This window comes from Tursiops truncatus, chromosome X (genome assembly GCF_011762595.2).
Source record: "Tursiops truncatus isolate mTurTru1 chromosome X, mTurTru1.mat.Y, whole genome shotgun sequence".
In the NCBI taxonomy this organism is placed as follows: domain Eukaryota; kingdom Metazoa; phylum Chordata; class Mammalia; order Artiodactyla; family Delphinidae; genus Tursiops; species Tursiops truncatus.
In genome coordinates, this window is record NC_047055.1 from 110,571,332 (window position 1) to 110,592,514 (window position 21,183).

Below are 21,183 nucleotides of genomic sequence, written 5' to 3' on the forward strand. Positions count from 1 at the left end.
CTTCCCACCTCACCCAAAGCATGTGCCTGGAGTCACATACTCAGGTGGATGGGACCATGAGACAGCCTTCTTGGGAACCCTCTGTACCTGCTATGGCTAAGGTTAAGGCCACTCACAGCATCCTGAGGATGCTGCCTTCCTAGGAGTTCCATCAGGGTCTTTTTCTCTAGGGGTGGCCTGGCAAACAAAGGTCACAGGGGCAAAGAGCACAAACAAATATTTTAGAAAGAATCCAGCTTTTGGCTACAGAATCGAATCCAGCTGGGCACCAGCCGAGTTCCTCCTGATCTGACACAGAGCTCATCAGCACAAGCCTGGTGCCCACCACCAGGGCAGCCAAAGGCAGTGCTGCATCCCTTCCTGCCAGGCCTCACAATCATTACGTAGTGTAGTGACCTTGAGACCCTCCTACTCTGTTCTGGAAAAGGCAAACCTTCTAGAAGATACCCCCCAAAATAGTTTGTATCACCTTACACTCATTCAACAGCTACAACAGCCAGGAAAAATTAACAGGCCTCCTGTCCTTTGCTGCTTGTTTATAATAAGAGAATATGCTTGCAGGGAACATAGAATCCTAAACAAAAATTGGTGCTTATTTGACCAGACTAAATTTCCAGTTCGAAACCTACACTGTTGGTTTCACAACACAAAACTACTCATGACCTCCTGAGAAATGAGAGGGGAAAGGCAGGGAGATAGAGATAACACATCTACCCTTCATTCACGGAAGCAGAGGCATCCTTGTTTATCTTTTACAGTAATCACCCTTAGCAAAGAGAACGACAAGGCCACATGCCCACGCTTCCATTCTGAGACTGGAGTAACCACCACAAAAGCCAGGGTGTTAGGCCTCAGCCCACTGCAGGCATCTGGACCCTCCCTGTTCAGGAGGCAGGTCACTAGGGGATGCTGAGGTCAATACCCTTCAGGAGGCACTGTAATTAGCTGCAGACCAGAGCCTGACTGTGAGAGAAAGGAAAGCTTCTTCCTCTCACAAATTGCAACATTCTTCCAGCTTTCCCAATGGGTTGCCAAGTGACTCAGCGCTGGCCCACTGTGGGCACTATTACTGATGAGAAATCTTCCGCCTGGGTGATATACTGGATACAACACATGCCCTAAGAACAGTGCCAAGTCATACCAGAAGAGCAGGCGAATTATTCACCTCCACTTCAAATGCAGGCAAATCCTGTCTTAATGCAGGGGCTACTCAGTATCAGAAAGACAAAGCCCTAAGATAGTCAGAGATTTCCATCTAAGATTCAAGAAATTATTAGGTAGAGCCTCTCCTTTCATGTTGACTATTAAAAGGCAATCAAATCAAGGACAGCCTAGAAAAAGGGCAAGAAAAAAATAATTTTTCGAAAACAACCCCATAGCAGAAAGCTGCATAAGAGCCTTCAGCTCTCTAGCCGTCTTTGTGAGTGCTATGAGCTCCACCCAGAGGTCATTTCCAGATCTCCATGTTCATTTAATTTGGAAAAAGAAAACCCACAGCTTCTGGGGTCCAGAGCCCGACTTGCTTTGGAGAACTGCCGGAAATTCATAGACAACATTCCCTCTTTATCACCTTTCATTAAAGGAACTGCTCTAAACGAAGCCACTGACAAAGGATTAATCTCCAAAATATACGAGTTGCTCATGCAGCTCAATATCAAAAAAACAAACAACCCAATCCAAAACTGGGCAGAAGACCTAAACAGACATTTCTCCAAAGAGGATATACAGATTGCCAACAAACACATGAAAGGATGCTCAACATCACTAATCATCAGAGAAATGCAAATCAAAACTACAATGGGGGACTTCCCTGGTGGCGCAGTGGTTAAGAATCCGCCTCCCAATGCAGGGGACACGGGTTTGAGTCCCGGTCCAGGAAGATCCCACATGCCGCGGAACAACTACGCCCGTGCGCCACAACTATTGAACCTGAGCCCTAGAGCCCACGTGCCACAACTACTGAAGCCCACGTGCCTAGAGCCCGTGCTCTGGAACGAGAGAAGCCACCGCAATGAGAGGCCCGTGCACCGCAATGAAGAGTAGCCCCCGCTCGTCGCAACCAGAGAAAGCCCACGCACAGCAACAAAGACCCAACACAGCCAAAAATAAATTAATTAGTTTTAAAAAAGAAAAAAAAGCTACAATGATGTATCACCTCACACCAGTCAGAATGGCCATCACCAAAACATCTACAAACAACAAATGCTGGAGAGGGTGTGGAGAAAAGGGAACCCTCCTACACTGTTGGTGGGAATGTAAATTGATACAGCCACTATGGAGAACAGTACGGAGGTTCCTTAGAAAACTAAAAATAGAACTACCATACGACCCAGCAATCCCACTACTGGGCATATACTCTGAGAAAACCATAATTCAAAAAGAGTCATGTACCACAATGTTCATGGCAGTTCTATTTACAATAGCCAGGACATGGAAGCAACCTAAGTGTCCATCAACAGATGAATGGATAAAGAAGATGTGGCATATACAATGGAATATTACTCAGCCATAAAAAGCAACGAAATTGAGTTATTTGTACTGAGGTGGATGGACCTAGAGTCTGTCATACAGAGTGAAATAAGTCAGAAAGAGAAAAACAAATACCGTATGCTAACACATATATATGGAATCTTAAAAAAAAATGGTTCTGAAGAACGTAGAGGCAGGACAGGAATAAAGATGGAGACATAGAGAATGGACTTGAGGACATGGGGAGGGGGAAGGGTAAGCTGGGATGAAGTGAGAGAGTGGCATGGACATATATGCACTACCAAACGTCAAACAGATAGCTAGTGGGAAGCAGCCGCACAGCACAGGGAGATCAGCTCGGTGCTCTGTGATCACCTAGAGGGGTGGGATAGGGAGGGTGGGAGGGAGACGCAAGAGGGAGGGGATATGGGGATATCTGTATACATATAGCTCATTCACTTTGCTATACAGCAGAAACTAACACAACAATGTAAAGCAATTATACTCCAATAAAGATGTTAAAGAATATTAAATTTAAAAAAAACAAAGGAACTGCTCTGAAGTCTGAAATTCAAGATATACTCAGGGAACCTGGTGACTTCCAGCAGGACAACTACCTTTGATATTTGCACCTGTCGAGGAACTAGTTTGAGTTCCTGGCAGGTTGAACTCAGCTCAAAGACAGTGGAGCGTTCAAAGAGTACTTTTAGAAGAAAAAGTGAGGGCTCTCCTTGAAAAAAAATATAAGACTCGAGAGTAACTCAGGGAGCAAAGAAGAATGTGTCTAATATTAGAAGGACTGGGAATAATCCTCCTTCAGGAAGGACCCATGGCTACTTGCCTAGAAGGCCCAACTGAAAAGCAACCACTCCCTTATGCAACCCAGAAGATCCCCCTAAGGCAATCACCAGCCATACTTTTCAAAAAACTGACTAGGGTCCTCAGAGCATTCCCCTGGTATCCATCCATTCATAACATGCACACTACTCACCACTCCACCCCACCCTCCACGCCGGTGGCCCTCAGTCCACAAGGGGTCAGGCTAGGATCAAGAGTCCCCAGTTTGCTGGGCTCTCAACTGCCCAGTGCAAGACTTGCTCTGTTCCAGATATCATAAGCTAGCCCAGCAAATAAATGAAGCGTTCAAACAACAACAACTGTATGTTGGTGCACCAAGTTTCATCTACCATCTATCATCACAGCCCGCATGCTCCTGCCTTCAACAGCTTGTGCCTTACATGACTTAAGACAGCTCTGACAGGTTCTCAAAGGGGAAAAAAATCAAACTTACCCTGTCTTCCTCCAACACCATGCCCCCACCCCCAACACTGCCACCCAAGTTCTTTCCTCACTATGAAACACTGAACAGTCTTTCCGTGTCTATTGACAAAAATATCTATGGCCATATTTATCCACCTCGGGAGTATTAAAGCTCTACAAAATATCTGTGCTAAACCTCTGCACATTCTCCATTAAACAAGGCTAAGCATTCCCAGAATGTTGACCTCTTTTCTTCTTTAATAGACTTTTTTAGAGCAGTTTTAGGGTCACAGCAAAATTGAGCAGAAAGTACAGAGTTCCTATATAATCCCGGCCCCCACGCATGCACAACCTCCCCCATTATCAACATCTCCCACCAGAGTGGGACATTTGTTACAATCTATGAACCTGCATTGACACACCATTATCACCCAGAGTCCATAGTTTACATTATGGTTCACTCTCGGTGCTGCACATTCTATAGGTTTGGACAAATGTATAATGATATGTATCCACCATTATGGTATCATACAGAGTATTTTCCCTGCTCTGAAAACCCTCTCCCTCTTTGTTCCTTGACCATAATGCAAAAAATGTTGTGCTCAGCATGACTCAGTATGACTCTAAGCAGAGGACTCGAAGCCTGCCTAAGGATAAGCACCACCAAGGAGACTTGTTAAAATCACAGATGTTCAGACTGCACCCTCAATCCACTAAATCAGACCTTGCTAGGGAGGAGCCCAGAAAGCTAGACACAGTCCAGGCACCCCAGGTGATTGCTATCATCAGTAAGTTTCAAAAATGCCTCTCTAAAGAAGAAATGCTCCTAAGTTCAGTCTCCCACCTGAAGAGCAGCATCCATTAAGAATGTAGAAGGCCACAGCAATCAGAGAAGGAAAAGAAATAAAAGGAATCCAAATCGGAAAAGAAGAAGTAAAACTGTCACTGTTTGCAGATGACATGATACTATACATAGAGAATCCTAAAGATGCTACCAGAAAACTACTAGGGCTAATCAATGAATTTGGTAAAGTAGCAGGATATAAAATTAATGCACATAAATCTCCTGCATTCCTATACACTAATGATGAAAAATCTGAAAGAGAAATTAAAGAAACACTCCCATTTACCATTGCAACAAAAAGAATAAAATGCCTAGGAATAAACCTTCCTAGGGAGACAAAAGACCTGTATGCAGAAAACTATAAAACACTGATGAAAGAAATTAAAGATGATACAAACAGATGGAGAGATATACCATGTTCTTGGATTGGAAGAATCAACATTGTGAAAATGATTATACTACCCAAAGCAATCTACAGATTCAATGCAATCTCTATCAAAGTACCAACGGCATTTTTCACAGAACTAGAACAAAAAATTTCACAATTTGTATTGAAACACAAAAGACCCTGAATGGCCAAAGCAATCTCGAGAAAGAAAAAGGGAGCTGGAAGAATCAGGCTCCCTGACTTCAGACTATACTACAAAGCTACAGTAATCAAGACAGTAAGGTACTGGCACAATAACAGAAATACAGATCAATGGAACAGGATAGAAAGCCCCGAAATAACGCCACACACATATGGTCACCTTATCTTTGATAAAGGAGGCAAGAATATACAATGCAGAAAACACAGCCTCTTCAATAAGCGGTTCTGGGAAAACTGGACAGCTACATGTAAAAGAATGAAATTAGAACACTCCCTAATGCCATACACAAAAATAAACTCAAAATGCGTTAAAGACCTAAATGTAAGGCCAGACACTATCAAACTCTTAGAGGAAAACATAGGAAGAACACTCTTTGACATAAATCACAAAGATCTTTTTTGATCCACCTCCTAGAGTAATGGAAATAAAAACAAAAATCAACAAATGGGACCTAATGAAACTTAAAAGCTTTTGCAAAGCAAAGGAAACCATAAACAAGACCAAAAGACAACCCTCAGAATGGGAGAAAATATTTGCAAATGAAGCAACTGACAAAGGATTAATCTCCAAAATATACAGGCAGCTCATGCAGCTCAGTATCAAAAAAAACAAACAACCCAATCCAAAAATGGGCAGAAGAACTAAACAGACATTTCTCCAAAGAAGATATACAGATTGCCAACAAACATATGAAAGGATGCTCAACATCACTAATCGTTAGAGAAATGCAAATCAAAACTACAATGAGATATCACCTCACACCAGTCAGAATGGCCAACATCAAAAAATCTACAAACAATAAATGCTGGAGAGGGTGTGGAGAAAAGGGAACCCTCTCTTGCACCGTTGGTGGGAATATAAATTGATACAGCCGCTATGGAGAACAGAATGGAGGTTCCTTAAAAAACTAAAAATAGAACTACCATACGACCCAGCAATCCCACTACTGGGCATATACCCTGAGAAAACAATAATTCAAAAAGACTCATGTACCACAATGTTCATTGCAGCTCTATTTACAATAGCCAGGACATGCAAGCAACCTAAGCGTCCATCGACAGACAAATGGAGAAAGAAGATGTGGCACATATATACAATGGAATATTACTCAGCCATAAAAAGAAACAAAATTGAGTTATTTGTAGTCAGGTGGATGGATCTAGAGACTGTCATACAGAGTGAAGTAAGTCAGAAAGAGAAAAACAAATACCATATACTAACACATATATATGGAATCTAAAAAAAAAAAAGGTTCTGAAGAACCTAGGGGCAGGACAGGAATAAAGACGCAGACGTAGAGAATGGACTTGACACGAGGAGGGGGAAGGGTAAGCTGGGACGAAGTGAGAGAGTGGCATGGACATATATACACTACCAAATGTAAAACAGAGAGCTAGTGGGAAGCAGCCACATAGCACAAGGAGATCAGCTCGGTGCTTTGTGACCACCTAGAGGGGTGGGATAGGGAGGGTGGGAGGGAGACGCAAGAGGGAGGAGATATGGGGATATATGTTTATGTATAGCTGATTCACTTTGTTATACAGCTGAAACTAACACACCACTGTAAAGCAATTATACGCCAATAAAGATGTTAAAAGAAAAAAAAAAAAAAGAATGTAGCAGGCGTTTCCCACCCATGCAAGCTCCAGCTCCATGAGAATACCTAGAACTCAAGATGGGTCCCATTCTTTACTTCTAAACAGCAAGGCTGCTAATACTTTTCTCACTTATCCCCTTATGTTGTTGCCAGAAAGGTTTACAAGGCCTAGCAAGTGTCCGCTTCTATTAGGAAATGTTTTTGTATTCCTACGCAATGGTCTACTATTGGTCTACAGTTTATAAACATGCTATTTGGATCATTTGCACAAAATGATGAGTTAGGAAGTAGGTCTGCTTGGTTACAGTAGAGGATTTGCCTGAGGACATTAGCACACATCGTGCACGGAGCAGGACACACAGCTAATATCGGTTTTTCTTCTTTGTGCCTTGAGGGCTCTTCTGCCAGCTGTTCCCCCTGGCTCCCCACTGCTCTGCATTCTGCCATAGCCACTGATGGTTTAATGGCAAAATTCGCTGGGCAGCAAGCCATGTGGCTCTTACAGACGGCAATTAGGAGAGAAGGAAAGGCTGAATTACAAGGTGTTTGAAAACGCAGTTTGAAAAAGTCAGATCTTATTTTCTCTTACCTCCTGGTAATAAAATCTCTGTATTCATCCCAAAACAGACAGCTAACTCTGGGGTCATTTGGAGTCAACAGCTCAGTCAATATAAAAATCCACTACACAGTCAATGGGGAGCATGAAAATCCATTAAAACCAGAAGTCATATTTTTTTCAGCAAAAGGAATCCTTACCTTTTCTTTGGCTTTCCTTTTCGTCCCTGCATCCATCCACTCATTTTCTTTCTCCAGCATGTCAATAAAGGCCCATCGAACACCCTCAATCAATTCCTCCATCTATAAGGAAATACCCAAAGAAGCAGGTCAAAACCAAGAAGCTTCAGACAAGCTTTTCTGGGCCACAATAAATAGTCCAATGCTAAACACAGTGTCAAAGAGGCTCCTTTAAGCTTGACTCCATGCTCTGGCAGCATTTCTTTGCCCAGGAAAATGCCTTTTCCCCCCATTACTAGAAGAAAACTAACCATTTCTTTCCTTGAGAACAGTGTGATGGCCCACTTGTAAAAGGATTACATGAGGAAAGGAATTCGCCATAGGTTATGACTAATAACTTACCTGTAGCTACTGTATTAGTGCACCCATATCAAGGTTGCAACTAATTTCAATAGGTTAATAAGGGCTTGAGAGAAAAAAGCAAAGGCATGTACTGTGTACTTCAGAAAGACATTGCAGAAGAAAGTGAGTGAACAGTTGAAAGAGATACTGTTAACAGAGAAACAGGCAGGGAGAGCCAGCACCCTAGACACTTCTCAATATGAATCACTTATGTCAAGACCCCAGTTCTCTCCAAATTAATGCCAGTGGTTAAACCAAATGCGTGGCTGTTCTCTGTCATCTTCGTACTCTCCTCTCTCCTCTCTGACAGCTCAGAAAAGTCGTATGCTATTTCAAGTCTAAAATGGTTAGGTCTCAAGGGGGCTGCTACAGAAACACGGTCTTCTGAAAGCCCTGTTTCAAAGTGTTCCAAGAGTGAGACCACACCTACAGTGATGATGTGTTTGCCCTGGCTTTTCTTCCAGCATCTGTGGGTCAGCAGAGAGGACTGGGGGAGAGAGATGCTAACACTTAACTTCAGCAGCCCGCATGGAGCAGTCTGGGGAGGTCCTGCTTGTCTATGGGTGAAAACCAATCGAAATTCCATTCTCCTATACAGATGCTTCATTTTTCCTAATAGGACACTCAAGAAAGCATATAATACTAGCTTTGGCACCAGAATGAAAATTTTCATTTGAAATTATGGAGGTGTAAATCCATTTTTAGCGTTAATTCTAGAAAGAAAGAAATTTAGATGTTTCCTTGGTTCTATAATGAATTGTCAGCACAAAGCTCAAAATAGTTCTTTTCTGTTTAATAAGTTTTCAGCTATGTTTTCAGTTCAATAACAGTTGTAAGGGAATAAGAGCTGGAAATCAGTGGGCTGGGTTCCATTGTATGTAAATAAGAACAAACAGCAGATGGAGGCGGGGGTACTTCACAGCTATTTCTTCCCAACTTAGTAAAAACATTAAGAGAAAAGAAACCTCAACTTGAGATTGGGGCGTGATAAAGACATGAAATGACAGAAGAGCAAAGGTCCCAGTTCACTGGTTCTCAACCTTGTCTGTACACTGGGGTCTCTGGTTGGGGGGTGGCGGGAGGAGCTTTAAACAATGCTGATGTCATTGTTGCAGAGTGAGGCCTGAGCACTGGGAGGTTGCAAAGCCCCTCCAGGTGATTCCAATGTGCAGCCAGGATGACGACTCACTGGTGTAGGGAAGCCACTTATTTTACAGATAAGGAAATTAGGAGTCAAGAGAGTCCATGACCAGGACTTTCCTGGCGATCCAGTGGCTAAGACTCTGCACTCCCAATGCAGGGGGCCTGGGTTCGACCCCTGGTCAGGGAACTAGATCCCACATGCCGCATCTAAGACTTCGCATGCAGCAACTAAGAGTTTGCATGCCGCAACTAAAGATTCCTCATGCTGCAACTAAAAGATTCCAAATGCCGCAACTAAAGATCCTGCATACCGCAACGAAGAACCCACACGCCACAACTAAGACCTGGCGCAGCCAAATAAATAAATAAATATTTTTGAAAAGACAGAGAGAGAGAAAGAGAGTCCATGATCTCTTCCAGCTCTTACAGCTGGGAAGGGTCAGAGCCAGGACCTGACCTCAGAGGTAAATGACAGTTGTGAGGTCAGAATGTCCAGGAGCAACAGAGGTGTCCCTCAGAAATCAGAGGAAAATGTCAGGAAAGTAGAAGAAAACAGAGAGAGATGCAGCAGTGACCATTTCAAACAGAAAACCCACAGGAGGGTGCTAAAACAACAAGGAAATCTTCAGGGCCTAGATCATTTGCCTCTGCAGTCACCAGCACCCCTAAGTCTTTATGACATCACTGTAGGGGAGCAAAATTTGCCACCCTAAAATATGTCTCTTTGGCATATCAATTGTTTTAAGCTGGTCATTTTCTGAGGAACAGCAGACATAGGAAGGGATCTGAAAACGAAATAGCAGTTGCCCTTTTGTAAGAAATATCTCCATTTGTAAGGGAAATTTCCATTTGAAGGGTGTCTCCCTCTCTGTACCTGGAAGAGGAGGATGACTAAATCTCCAGAAACTTCTATCAATGGAGAAGTCATCGACTTAAATCTTCATCACAATCACCGTCCTTTACTGCACTTTTCCTAGTATTGCCCCATAACTGACATCTTCTTTTGTCTTTAGCTGAAGATGGTATATAAGGTGAGGGCTTTGGCCGTTTTGGCAAGCTGCTTAGTTTTTCCTGGTCTCTCCCATGCATATATGCTACTTAACTTTGTTTGATTTTCTGCTGTCACTCTCTATCACATCAATTTAATTCTTATATCAGCCAGAAGAATTTAGAAGGGGAGAGGAATACTTCTTCCTCTCCAACATCATCACGCAGCAACACACAACACACATCAGCCAGCCTGTCACCTTCACTTAAAAAGAGAAACAGTAACTTCCCAAACTAGGGAGGGGCAACAGGGATGGAAAGAAATGGGTGCATTAATTTGCCAGAGATTCAGCGACTGAATCAATGGAACCAGGTGATTAATTTTGTGGGGAGGTGAGGAAAGGGTGGGAACAGTCAGATTAATTCCCAGGCTTCAGGCACAGGCAACCAGATGGATACTGCCACCATTTTCTTTTTTTTTTGCATTTTTAAAAATTGAGTTATAATTGACATATATTAGTTTCAGGTATACAACATAATGATTTGATATTTGTATATATTATGAAATGATCACAATAATAAGTCTAGTTAACACCCATCACCATGTTACCAAACACAAGTTCATATGCCCAACGCACAGTGAGGCCAAACAATCTGAAACATCGGAGTCTAGAGCAGAGAAAGGTTTATTGCAGGGCCAAGCAAGGAGAACGAGTGGTTCATGCTCAAACACCCTGAACTCCCCAGCAGTTTTCAGGGAGAAGTATTTATAGGCAAAATTTGGGGTGATGGCTGCAGGGTGTGTAACTTTCTTCTGATTGGCTGGTGGTGAGGTAACAGGGCGGTGCTCCAGGAATCCTATGCTCAGCCTGGAGTTACCATCCTCCCCCTGGGTGGGGGCCTTAGTTCTTGCAGAAGAACTCAGAGATATACGGCTATGTGTATCCCTTGAGGAGGAACCAGGACTCTGCTGCACTGTTGTCTCCTTATTCCTCCTCCTTTGTTTCTGCATTCCCTCCCTTCCCTGCTTAGCAACTGTTTGAAGCTGCCCTTGGGAACTCAGAGAAGGTCAAGGAGGCTGAAGCCTTTTTCCTGCGAATAAGAAACGCGGGACACGGAAAAGATTTGTACCAGGGAGGGCCCCGCAGAGTCTTGCTCCGTTTCAACCAAACATAGAGTATTTTTTTTTTCCCTTGAGATAAGAACTTTTAAGATCTACTCTCTTAGCAACTTTCAAATATACAATACAGTATTACAAATTATAGTCACCATTTTCTAAGACATAGAATGTTGGAAGACAAAGACAGGTGAAGACAAAGGCCAGACCTCACTGGGAAGTGGAGATATCAAGTCTGCACAACACAGTCGAGGAGTCTGTCTATGAAAGAGAGAAAGCAAAGACAGGGTACAAGTGGATATAGGGTTAAGAGAGGGTTCTGAGTTTGGGTTGTGTGCATTTGTTTGTTGCTGCTGCTGTTGTGGTAGTTGCCCATGTGAGAGGTTTACCTGTGTTTATGTACTGACGGACATTCAACAAGAAGGAAACGAAAAACCTGATTAAAAAATGAGCCAAAGACCTTGACAGACATCTCACTAAAGAAGACATACAGATGGCAAACAAACATAAGAAAAGATGTTTCACATCACATGTCATGAGGGAAATGCAAACTAAAACAATGAGATAGCACTACACACCTATTAGAATTGCCCAAATCCACAACACTGACAATACCAAGCACTGGAGAGGCTGTGGAGCAACAGGAACTCTCACTCACCGCTGGTGGGAATGCAAAATCGGAGAGCCAGTTTGGAAGACAGTTTGGTAGCTTTTTTACAAAACTAAACATACTTTCACCATACAATCCAGCAATCACATTCCCTGGTATTTACCCAAAGGAGATAGAAACTTATGTCCACCCAAAAGTCTGCACCCAGATGTTTATAGCGACTTTATTTATACTTACCAAATCTTGGAAGCAACTATGGTGTCCTTCAGTAGGTGACCAGCTAAACAAGCTGTGATACATCCAGACAATGGAATATTACTCAGTGCTAAAAAGAAATGAGCTAGCAAGCCATGAGGAGACATGGAGAAACCTTAAGTGCATATTACTAACTGAAAGAAACCAATCTGAAAAGGCTACATGCTGTATGATTCCAATGATACCACATCCAGAAAAGGCAAAACTATGGAGGCAATAAAAAGATCGGCGGTTGTGGGGTGGGGGTGGGGAGAGATAAGCAGGCAGAGCACAGAGAATTTTCAGGGCAGCGAAAATACTCTGTATGAGATTATAATGATACATTCATGTCATCATACACTTGTTCAAATGCACAGAATGTACAAGAGTGAACTCTAAGGTAAACTATATACCTTGGGTGATAATGATGTGTCAATGTAGGTTCACCTTCAGTTTAAAAAAAAAAAAGTGAGTGATGTTAATGAGAGAAACTATGCATGTGTCAGGGGCAGGAGTGTTAGGTAGCTAGTCAGACATGAGAGGGTCCTGCCCCATCCTGGACGGTTTGCCTTTCCCTCCCCTACCTGGACACTGGTGGTTGCAGCATGCCCAGAGATCCTCCCTCTCGTGGTCAAGGACCACTGCTAGGTTTCCAGCCGTACCAGGACCAAGCAAGACAAAACTGCCAGCACAGGTTGACGCAGGCGCACCAAGACCTACAAGGTGACTCGAGGTAACCCAGGGTTCATTACGCCTCACTTGTAATAACTTAGCATTGCGGCTTTTGCTTCCCCGCCCCACCCCATGGGTTCTGCTTGGGTGCTTATGGGTAAGTGCCTGCATACTAGCAGGAAAGTTATATAACCTAAAGCTGTCAATCAACTTGACAATCAAATGACATAGGACACACCCAACCCTGTCCCATTGCAGGGCTGCTCTGGTTTCCAGGTAGCCCACTCTCATCCTTTCTTGGGAGTGTACTTTCGCTCTGCTTAATAAAACTCTTGCTACTTAAAACTGCTCTATGCCTCCTGACTGAATTCTTTCCCTTGAGAAGGGCAAGAACCGAGGAAATCGCCATTCCACGAAATCTCTATACCCTCCTCTCAATTTTGTTGTTGAAGAAGAGACTATGCCATCTCAAAACACGTCTCTTTGGCTTAAGGATTATCTCGAACTGATTATTTTTAAGAAGGAGCACACAAAATAAGTGCTAAAAACCAAGAGGTTACCCTCTTGGAAGAAACATTTGCATTTATAAGAGAAACCTCTGCGTCTCCCTCTCTGTATCAGGAAGAGCAAGTTGACTAAATCTCTAGAAACTTTTATCGATGGAGAAGGCAAGGCATGAACTTAAGTCTGCATAACAAGCAGACCTTTGTTTACTGTGCTTTTCTCAATAACCTCCCTCAACTGTCCCCCCAGCCCTCACCCCACTCTCCAACATCTTCTTCTGTCTTCAGCTGGAGATGGTATTTAAGGCGATGGTTTGGGCCATTTTGGAAAGTTACTCAGTTTCCCTGGCTTGCTCTCATGTATGCAGGAGATATACATGTTATTAAACTTCTGTTTTTCTCCTGCTACTCTGTCCTTTTATGATAGGGAGGTCTCAGCCAAGAACCTAGAAGGATAGAGGAAAGATTTTTTTTCTTCCCCATGCTATAAACTTAAAACTGCTGTAAAAAAAAAAATTAAGTCCTTTTTAAAGGACTTACTGTGTGTAGGTTATATGCAAATACTACACCATTTTATATAAGGCAATCGAGCATCCGCAGATTGTGGTTAATCTGCAGGGAGTCCTGGAACCAATCGCCCACAGATACTGAGAGATGACTGTAATCATTTTCCTCTTTTCTTTCCCTGTGAGCCTCAGCTGGTCTCTGCCCTAGTCCTCTGAGACCACCACTCCCCTCCCAGGTCTCATCACAGGTTCTCAATTCTTTCTTTTTGACCACTCTACAGATTTAATATATAACAGTTTTTGTGAAATGGTGCTGAACTACCCCAGCAGACTTTAAGAACAAGGGAAATCTCTGAAGGTGATTAATGTCATTGGTTGGCATGTCAATGCAAATAAGAGAAATAATGATTTTAGTATGCTGGAACTAGGAAGATAAATCACTGAACACTTCTGATTTTTATCTTTAGACTACTCTACAGCATCACATAATAACAATGCCTTCAGTCAAGTCATGTTCCCTGAGGCAGCAGAAGCCTGACGTGATTTTTAAATAAGAAGACAGAAATATTATTTCTTCACCAAACCTTGACCTAATGCCCCAACCAGCCAGCATATAACATTAATAGAAATCACTTAAAGTAGAAGTCATAAGGTGAAGTTATCCATAGAAAATATTTATTTAGAGTTAAAAATCAAAATATGACATACAAAAATTAACTCAAATATTATTATGGTAAAATCTGCCACATTCAGAGTAAGAGCCCTCCATGTAAAGCAGCATTTTGTTAAGCCATCTACTTATCTCAGATTTTATGGACCCACACTGAGAAAATACAGTTTATTTGGTCAGTATATGGGCAGTTTTTAGTTCTTTCCCTCAACCAATGCTATTTAAAAGTGGGTTCCCCTTTTCATTCTTTGCACTCCAGGGTTTTGCCCACAGCATTCTACATCAGACACTGGTGAGTCACATACACATATGCATACATCTGGTACCCTTCAGGAAAGGTTTTTTTTTAATGAGATTCTCCTATCTTAGTGCATTAAAATTGTCTCACCTGCTCTTCTTTTGACCTCTCCTTATCCTCCCTCCCCTCACATGGACATAGGAACTTTGTGTTCTATATATATGGGTCAATATGGTTCTATTAATGCATTTAAAGGGACGTATGCTAATACCGCTTTGAGAAGACGTGAAACCAAGCAGGACCCTGCATGGCCTTCCTGGTGACAGACCCCCCCTCCGTGTCCCCCACTTCTTGTTTGGAAAAAAAGCTTTAGTCTCGCCGGCCTTCCCCTGAGTTCCAAAGAGCAAATTTAAGCAGTTAATAATTAGAGAAGTGACAGAACGCAGAAACAAAGTCAAAACAATCAAGCAAAAAGTTACGATAGCTTACACAATACTTCAGCCATAAAACAGAGTCAAAGGTCTCCTAGTTCCTCCTCAAGGGATACAGATAACAATCTGACACATATCTTTGAGTTGGTTTACAGAAACCAGAGCCCCACCAGATGGAAACTGCTGACCATAAGCATGCAGACCTCAGATTGGTTGGAACCAGAAGACTGATGCTTAAGATTCTCAAAACATCACCCTGTTACCTCACCAACAACCAATCAGAAGAATGTCCACAAGCTGATCACACACCTTGCAACCCTCACCCCTAATGTTGCATTTAAAAACCCTTGCCCAACCCTACTGTGAACTGCGTACGTGAGGGATCTAGGTTACGCGCTCCTTGTGAGAATCTAATGCCTGATGATCTGAAGTGGGGCTGAGGCAGTGATGCTAGTGCTGGGGAGTGGCTGCAAATACAGATTATCATTAGCAGAGAGGTTTGACTGCACAGAGACCATAATAAATCAACTGCTTGCAGACTCGTATCAAAACCCTACCAGTGAGTGGCAAGTGACAGTTAAGCTGCATCCTACAGAGGAGACTGGACAGAAGCAACACACTTCGGGTGTCACTGTCTCCCATCACTCCCAGATGGGACCATCTAGTTGCAGGAAAACAAGCTCAGGGCTCCCACTGATTCTGCATTAGGGTGAGCTGTATAACTAATTCATTATATATGACAATGTAATAATAACATAAATAAAGTGTACAATAAATGTAAAAAATAAATAAATAAATAAGTAAGTAAGTAAGTAAAATAAAAACGCTTGCCCAAAAGCCATCAAGGAGTATGGGTCTTTTGAGCTTTAGCTGCCCATTCTCCCTGCAAATAAATGCTGTACTTCCCTTCACCACAACCCAGTGTCTGTAGATTGACTTTACCACACATCGAGTTTGGCTCGATAACAAAAGGGGTCAGTTCACCCCACTGTCAGTTGTAGTTTCCTTCAAAGCTTTGTCTCTGGTGACAAAGAAATCCTACATGGCCAACTCAGATCGTACCTCATACCAATGAATCCCAAACACTTAAACCCACACTTTCAGTCCCTTCTCTGAGTTCCTATTAGGCTTATATTCAGAACAATATAGGTGTGTATTTAATTGCCATTTATATTTATTTGATCTCCCCAAGAAATCCATAAGCTTCGAAGACAGGAATCATGATTTAGATCAAATGAGATCATGGATATGTAAGGCAACTAAGAAGTGTTGAAGGGGAGCAGAATTTGCCACCCCAAAACATACCTCTTTGGCATGAGGATTATTTTAGATTTTAGGTTGATTATTTTTAAGGAACAGCAGATTAGAAAAAGCTCAGAAAACAGAGAAGTTACTCTTTTGTAAGAGACATTTACATTTACAGGAGAAACCTCCATTTGAGAGGGTGTCTCCCTCTCTGTACCAGGAAGATGTCATGACTAAATCTCTAGAAACTCTTATCAGTGGAGAAGTCAAAACTTACATCTGTATAACAACGTTACCCTTGTTTACCGTGCTTTGCCTGGTAACCTCCCATAACTGGCTTCCCTCCCCCGACAACGACATCTTTTGACTTTAGCTGGAGATGGTATTTAGGGTGATGACTTGGGCCATTTTGGCGAGTTACTCAGTTTTCCTGGGTCTCTCTCATGTATACAGGAGGTATACATGTTATTAAACCTCTCTCTTTCTCCTGTTAATCTGTCTTTTCATTACAGAGGGATCTTAGCCAAGAACCTAGGAGGTAAAAGGGAAAAATAATTTTTCTTCCTATGGTGTTCTGCAAATTTAAAGTTGTTAGTTTTATGATTTCATATCTCACCACTGTTAGTTTTATGATTTCACATCTTACATGATATGATTTTTCACATGGTATGATTTCATACGATACATGTAGCAGATGTTCAATAAATAGAAGTTGATTTATGTTTTTCAAAACCTCCAGGGGGTATCTAGCAAAGAAATGAAATTTAATCAAATATCTTTTATACATGCTAATGTATAACAGTTATTCCAGCAGTTATTCCAAATATAAACTTCAGTGGAACTCAAATGACTCAGTAAGTTAGCCCAGTCCATTCTGAGGTTGATGATGCCAACGTGGTACAGAACAGATGGCTAAGAATGGTTTAAAAATATTAATATATGTATATACATATATATTATATATGATAGAAATAGCTATAGGCTGATAGAATTCTTGAAGAAGAAAAACAATCTTCAAGGTGATTATATGCATTAATCTTAAAGTAATTTTAATGAAATTCTTAAATAAAAGCATAATGTTGAAGAGATTTTCCTCTCTAATATATTCAGAAATTATACGTAATATCTTAATAAAACATAAGATTAAAACGTCTCCAGTCTCCTCACTGGTCTAGAGCAAGACATGGTTCCTTAAATTATAACCACGTGACGAGTGAATGTGAAAAACAAAAATTATTATCAATAATTCATGCGGTTAACCTGGAAGAAATAGGCTACAATTTAAGGGAAGTTCCTAAAACTTTTCTTTCTGGCAACTGTCACTTCACTAGAAACACAGACATTAAATAAATCAATGCACTAATAAATGTTAACTATCCACTGACTCATTATTTATACTGTATTTATGAGAACAACTTTGATTTGGCTCCTGATAAAAATATAATAATGGCATTGAAATAAGAAGTAAAGAAGAGATCCATGTTAAGGTGGGAGAAGTGGTAAAGCCAGAAAAACTAAGGATAGTTAGGAAACCCTCAGTTTCTGGCAGCCAAGCAAGCTGGTATGATAAAACAAATCATACCAGTTTGTCAGGATTAACAAACTTGCGTAGCTATTTAAAATGTTGGCGAAAGAAAAAAATGTCAAGCTATTTGGGCCCCAGACATGCTACAAAGCATGTCAGTCTGGTGGGGCAGTTTACCATGTCCTCTTATCAAAAAGCATAAGGCTGGGGTGGAGGTAATAAGAGTAAAATCCTGTTTACTGGATATGAACAGAGAGACTGTGCTCTGATTTTCTAACTCATCTTTTTCTGTTTCCCACTTTCCTACTCTTCGAGGGAACGGATCAGAAACCAGAATAATATTTAGAAGTCAACCAGTCTCATAATGGTCTAGCTTTTGGCTGTGGGTAAACTCCCTCCAGCAAGGAATTCTCCCTGGTCACATCCAAAACTCGGCTCTGTTGGAGGGCCTAAGTGCTTTCTTTCAGCCAATGAATTTCCAGGACAGGGTCTCCGCAGCCCACAGGCCTGATCAGATCTGCTTGACAAGACTGTGGCCGATAATAAGTGGCAAAGGCAACAGTGTCCAATGTTATCCAAAGATAGAGACCACAAACAAGAAAGGCGGCCCAAATGTGTCACCATCGTGGCAGCACACTCAAGGACAAGGGCAAGAGTAGTGTCCACGCTTATTTCAAAAGAATTCCCAATGACCTTTCTGAATTACTTGTTTTGCTGGATGTCATTTTACCAAAGGTTGCTTAAAAACAGCTGTCAGGATTGGGGTCTTATGACATTTGCTGTAATAAGATTTAGCCCGTGGAGAGTTGTGAAACCTGGATCTGTTATAGAAATTATATTTGGCTCCTTGAGTAGTTGCATGAGACTCTCTTATGAGCCAGATTTAAGCATTAAACGATAGGGCTGGTTCTGGAATGTGGCTAGGGCACCAGCCATAAAAGCATCTTTATCCCAACTAAAAGCTACTACACTGGGCATATATGCAGGACTAGGAACAGCAATCCCCCAGGTGCCTGCCTCACACTCACTCTTTCGAAGAGAAATTAGCAAGAAGAGATCTCAATGCAGGAGAGTTGCCACAGTTCTTTGATAGATAGTATGCATTCTCTCTTCATGATTAATCTTAGGCATGGCACACAGTAGTAACAGTAGCTGACATTCACTGGGCACTCACTATGCACCAGGCATGTGCTAAGCCTTCTACGTGGATGATCTCACTCAGTCCTCGTCACAAAACAGCGAAGTAGGTACTGTTTGTATCCCTATCTATGATTCACTGCAACGATGGCTTTTAACTCTATACCCCCATTCCTGTATCCATGCTCTTTGCTGTGGGACCTTTCACTAAAAAGGCAGCGTCTATTTCCCTGCTCTGTCATTCTGGACTGGCCTTGTGGCTTGCTTTGGTGAACAGAATGCAGACATGACACTATGCCAGTCCTGAGCCTGGGCCTCAGGAAGCCTCACGTGTCTCCGCCTGCTCACTTGCACCTCTGCCATCGCTATGAGAACGTGCCCAGGCTAGAGGCTGAAGGAAGTACAATACTCGGAGTAGAGCCAAGTCATCCTGGCCACCTCTGCTGAAGCCAGCCTAGACCAGCCAACCCCCAGACATTAGACAAACCACGCGAAAATAAGCAGAGCTGCCCAGGGGAACCACCAACCCACTCCAGGTGCATCAACATCAACTGCTAATTGGTGAAGGCCACTGAAGTTTTGTGGCTGAGTGTTACACAGCATTACTATAGCAGCAAAACCTTGTGTACCATTCATAAACAGGAAGATAGAGAAACAAAGAGGTTAATTTGCCCCAAATGATAAGAACACAACTGGGCTATGAGATGCTAATGCAAGTTTTCAGAAAATCAGATGTAATTTCTTAATAAGGTCAATATTTTATAACTGCATTTTAAAAGCCCTTTAAAACTCACATCAGTTTGTTTTGCCTTAATTCAGACGGATCTTCTGCAAAGACCCAGAGAAACTGATTGATATAATAGCTGACACCATTGCCTAGGCAAACGGAAACAGGGACACTTGATAGCCAGACAGAATATCCTTTACTTTGCATGACTTGTGTTGAAGGGAGCTTTATCTTTATCAGTACAATGGCTATACTGAGAGCAACTCTTGTAACAGCATCTGTAAGGAACCAAGAACCCCTCGGTATAAAGGCATTGCTATGATGCATGACACTGACTTTCAAGTGACTTCTGCCACTAACGTTAGAGTTACATCTCATTTATTCAACCACTGAGAAAAACGGTGAGCAAGGGAATTGGAGAACTTGAATATTAATGGAAGTACATCAATTCAATTATCTTGGCTAACTAATGAGGTGAACTCCTAGTGCACGGAGGTTGCAAGTTCAAACTCCACCACTGCAATTGGACCCATGTGGGTACTTAAGTCTTCGGCACCAGCTGCAGCAGTATGGGATGGGAGGAGAAACCCGTTCTTGGGATAAGAATTACTACCAGAATTGCTCATCCAGAGCACTCAGAAAACTGGACGATACTCTAGGTCATCCATGGCATTACTTGGGGACATGAACGATGTCCTTACCATAAAGAGAAAAAGGAATCAGCTACTAGAGTACAGGAGAAATCAGTGAATTGTTTTACACAGTAAATAAAGCTTTAATTCTTCACTTAACAAAATCTCAATCTAAAGTATAATAAAAGATTCGTTCCTCTTTAACTAAATTAACCTTCTGCGTACAGAATGTTTTCATGTATAATAAGAGACCAGTGACTTTATCTTTGATTTGAGTGTTGACAAAAACTCTCTCGTTGACCAACCTTTAGCCAGGTTCATCTAAGCCCTGTGCCAGGCCCGCACAGCCCAGTTTTACCAAGAATCCCGGTAAGTCAGTTTAGAGAGAACCCCCTCCACACTTGATATCTGAGCACCCTCCATATCTGTCAGATTCCTCATCCCCCACCCTTGATATCTGTGCACCCTGGCCTGCCTTCAGAAAAAGTCCCCTGACCTTTGAACGTTTCCTCTTAGTCATTTTCCATCCACTGCCTCCTTCACCCTGCTCCTTGGCCAACCCCCAGCTGTCTCTGCCATGTTCACAGTTGAGCCCGATCTCTCTCACCTACTTGGAAAGTCTTGACATCCTTTGCAATACTCCTGAATAAAGTCTTCCTTATCTTTTTAACAAGTATCAGAATATTTATTTCTTTAATAGGGTTCACCCTACAACAAAAACAGATAATTTGAGAGAACAGCAATAAAATGCCTATTGGCAGAGCTGAGATATATGAATAAAGATAAGTAATTTGGGGAGAGTATCTATAATGAAATAAAATTATGTGGTTTAATAACTTAGCTCAGACAAAATGTTCAAATGGGAACTCCAATTTCCTTGAATTTTCTAGAAACTACAATTCAAAGCAT

The 21,183-nt window shown here is 42.0% G+C and overlaps 1 protein-coding gene across 1 annotated transcript in view; it reads right to left on the reverse strand.

Moving 5' to 3' along the window:
• Nucleotides 1-21,183, reverse strand: part of PHEX (phosphate regulating endopeptidase X-linked) — a 203,805-nt gene that overhangs the window by 105,148 nt on the left and 77,474 nt on the right. Inside the window, exon 13 of the mRNA XM_019927702.3 lies at nucleotides 7,517-7,618. Coding sequence (XP_019783261.1) covers nucleotides 7,517-7,618 — 102 coding nt within the window. The remainder of the gene's footprint in view (nucleotides 1-7,516; nucleotides 7,619-21,183) is intronic.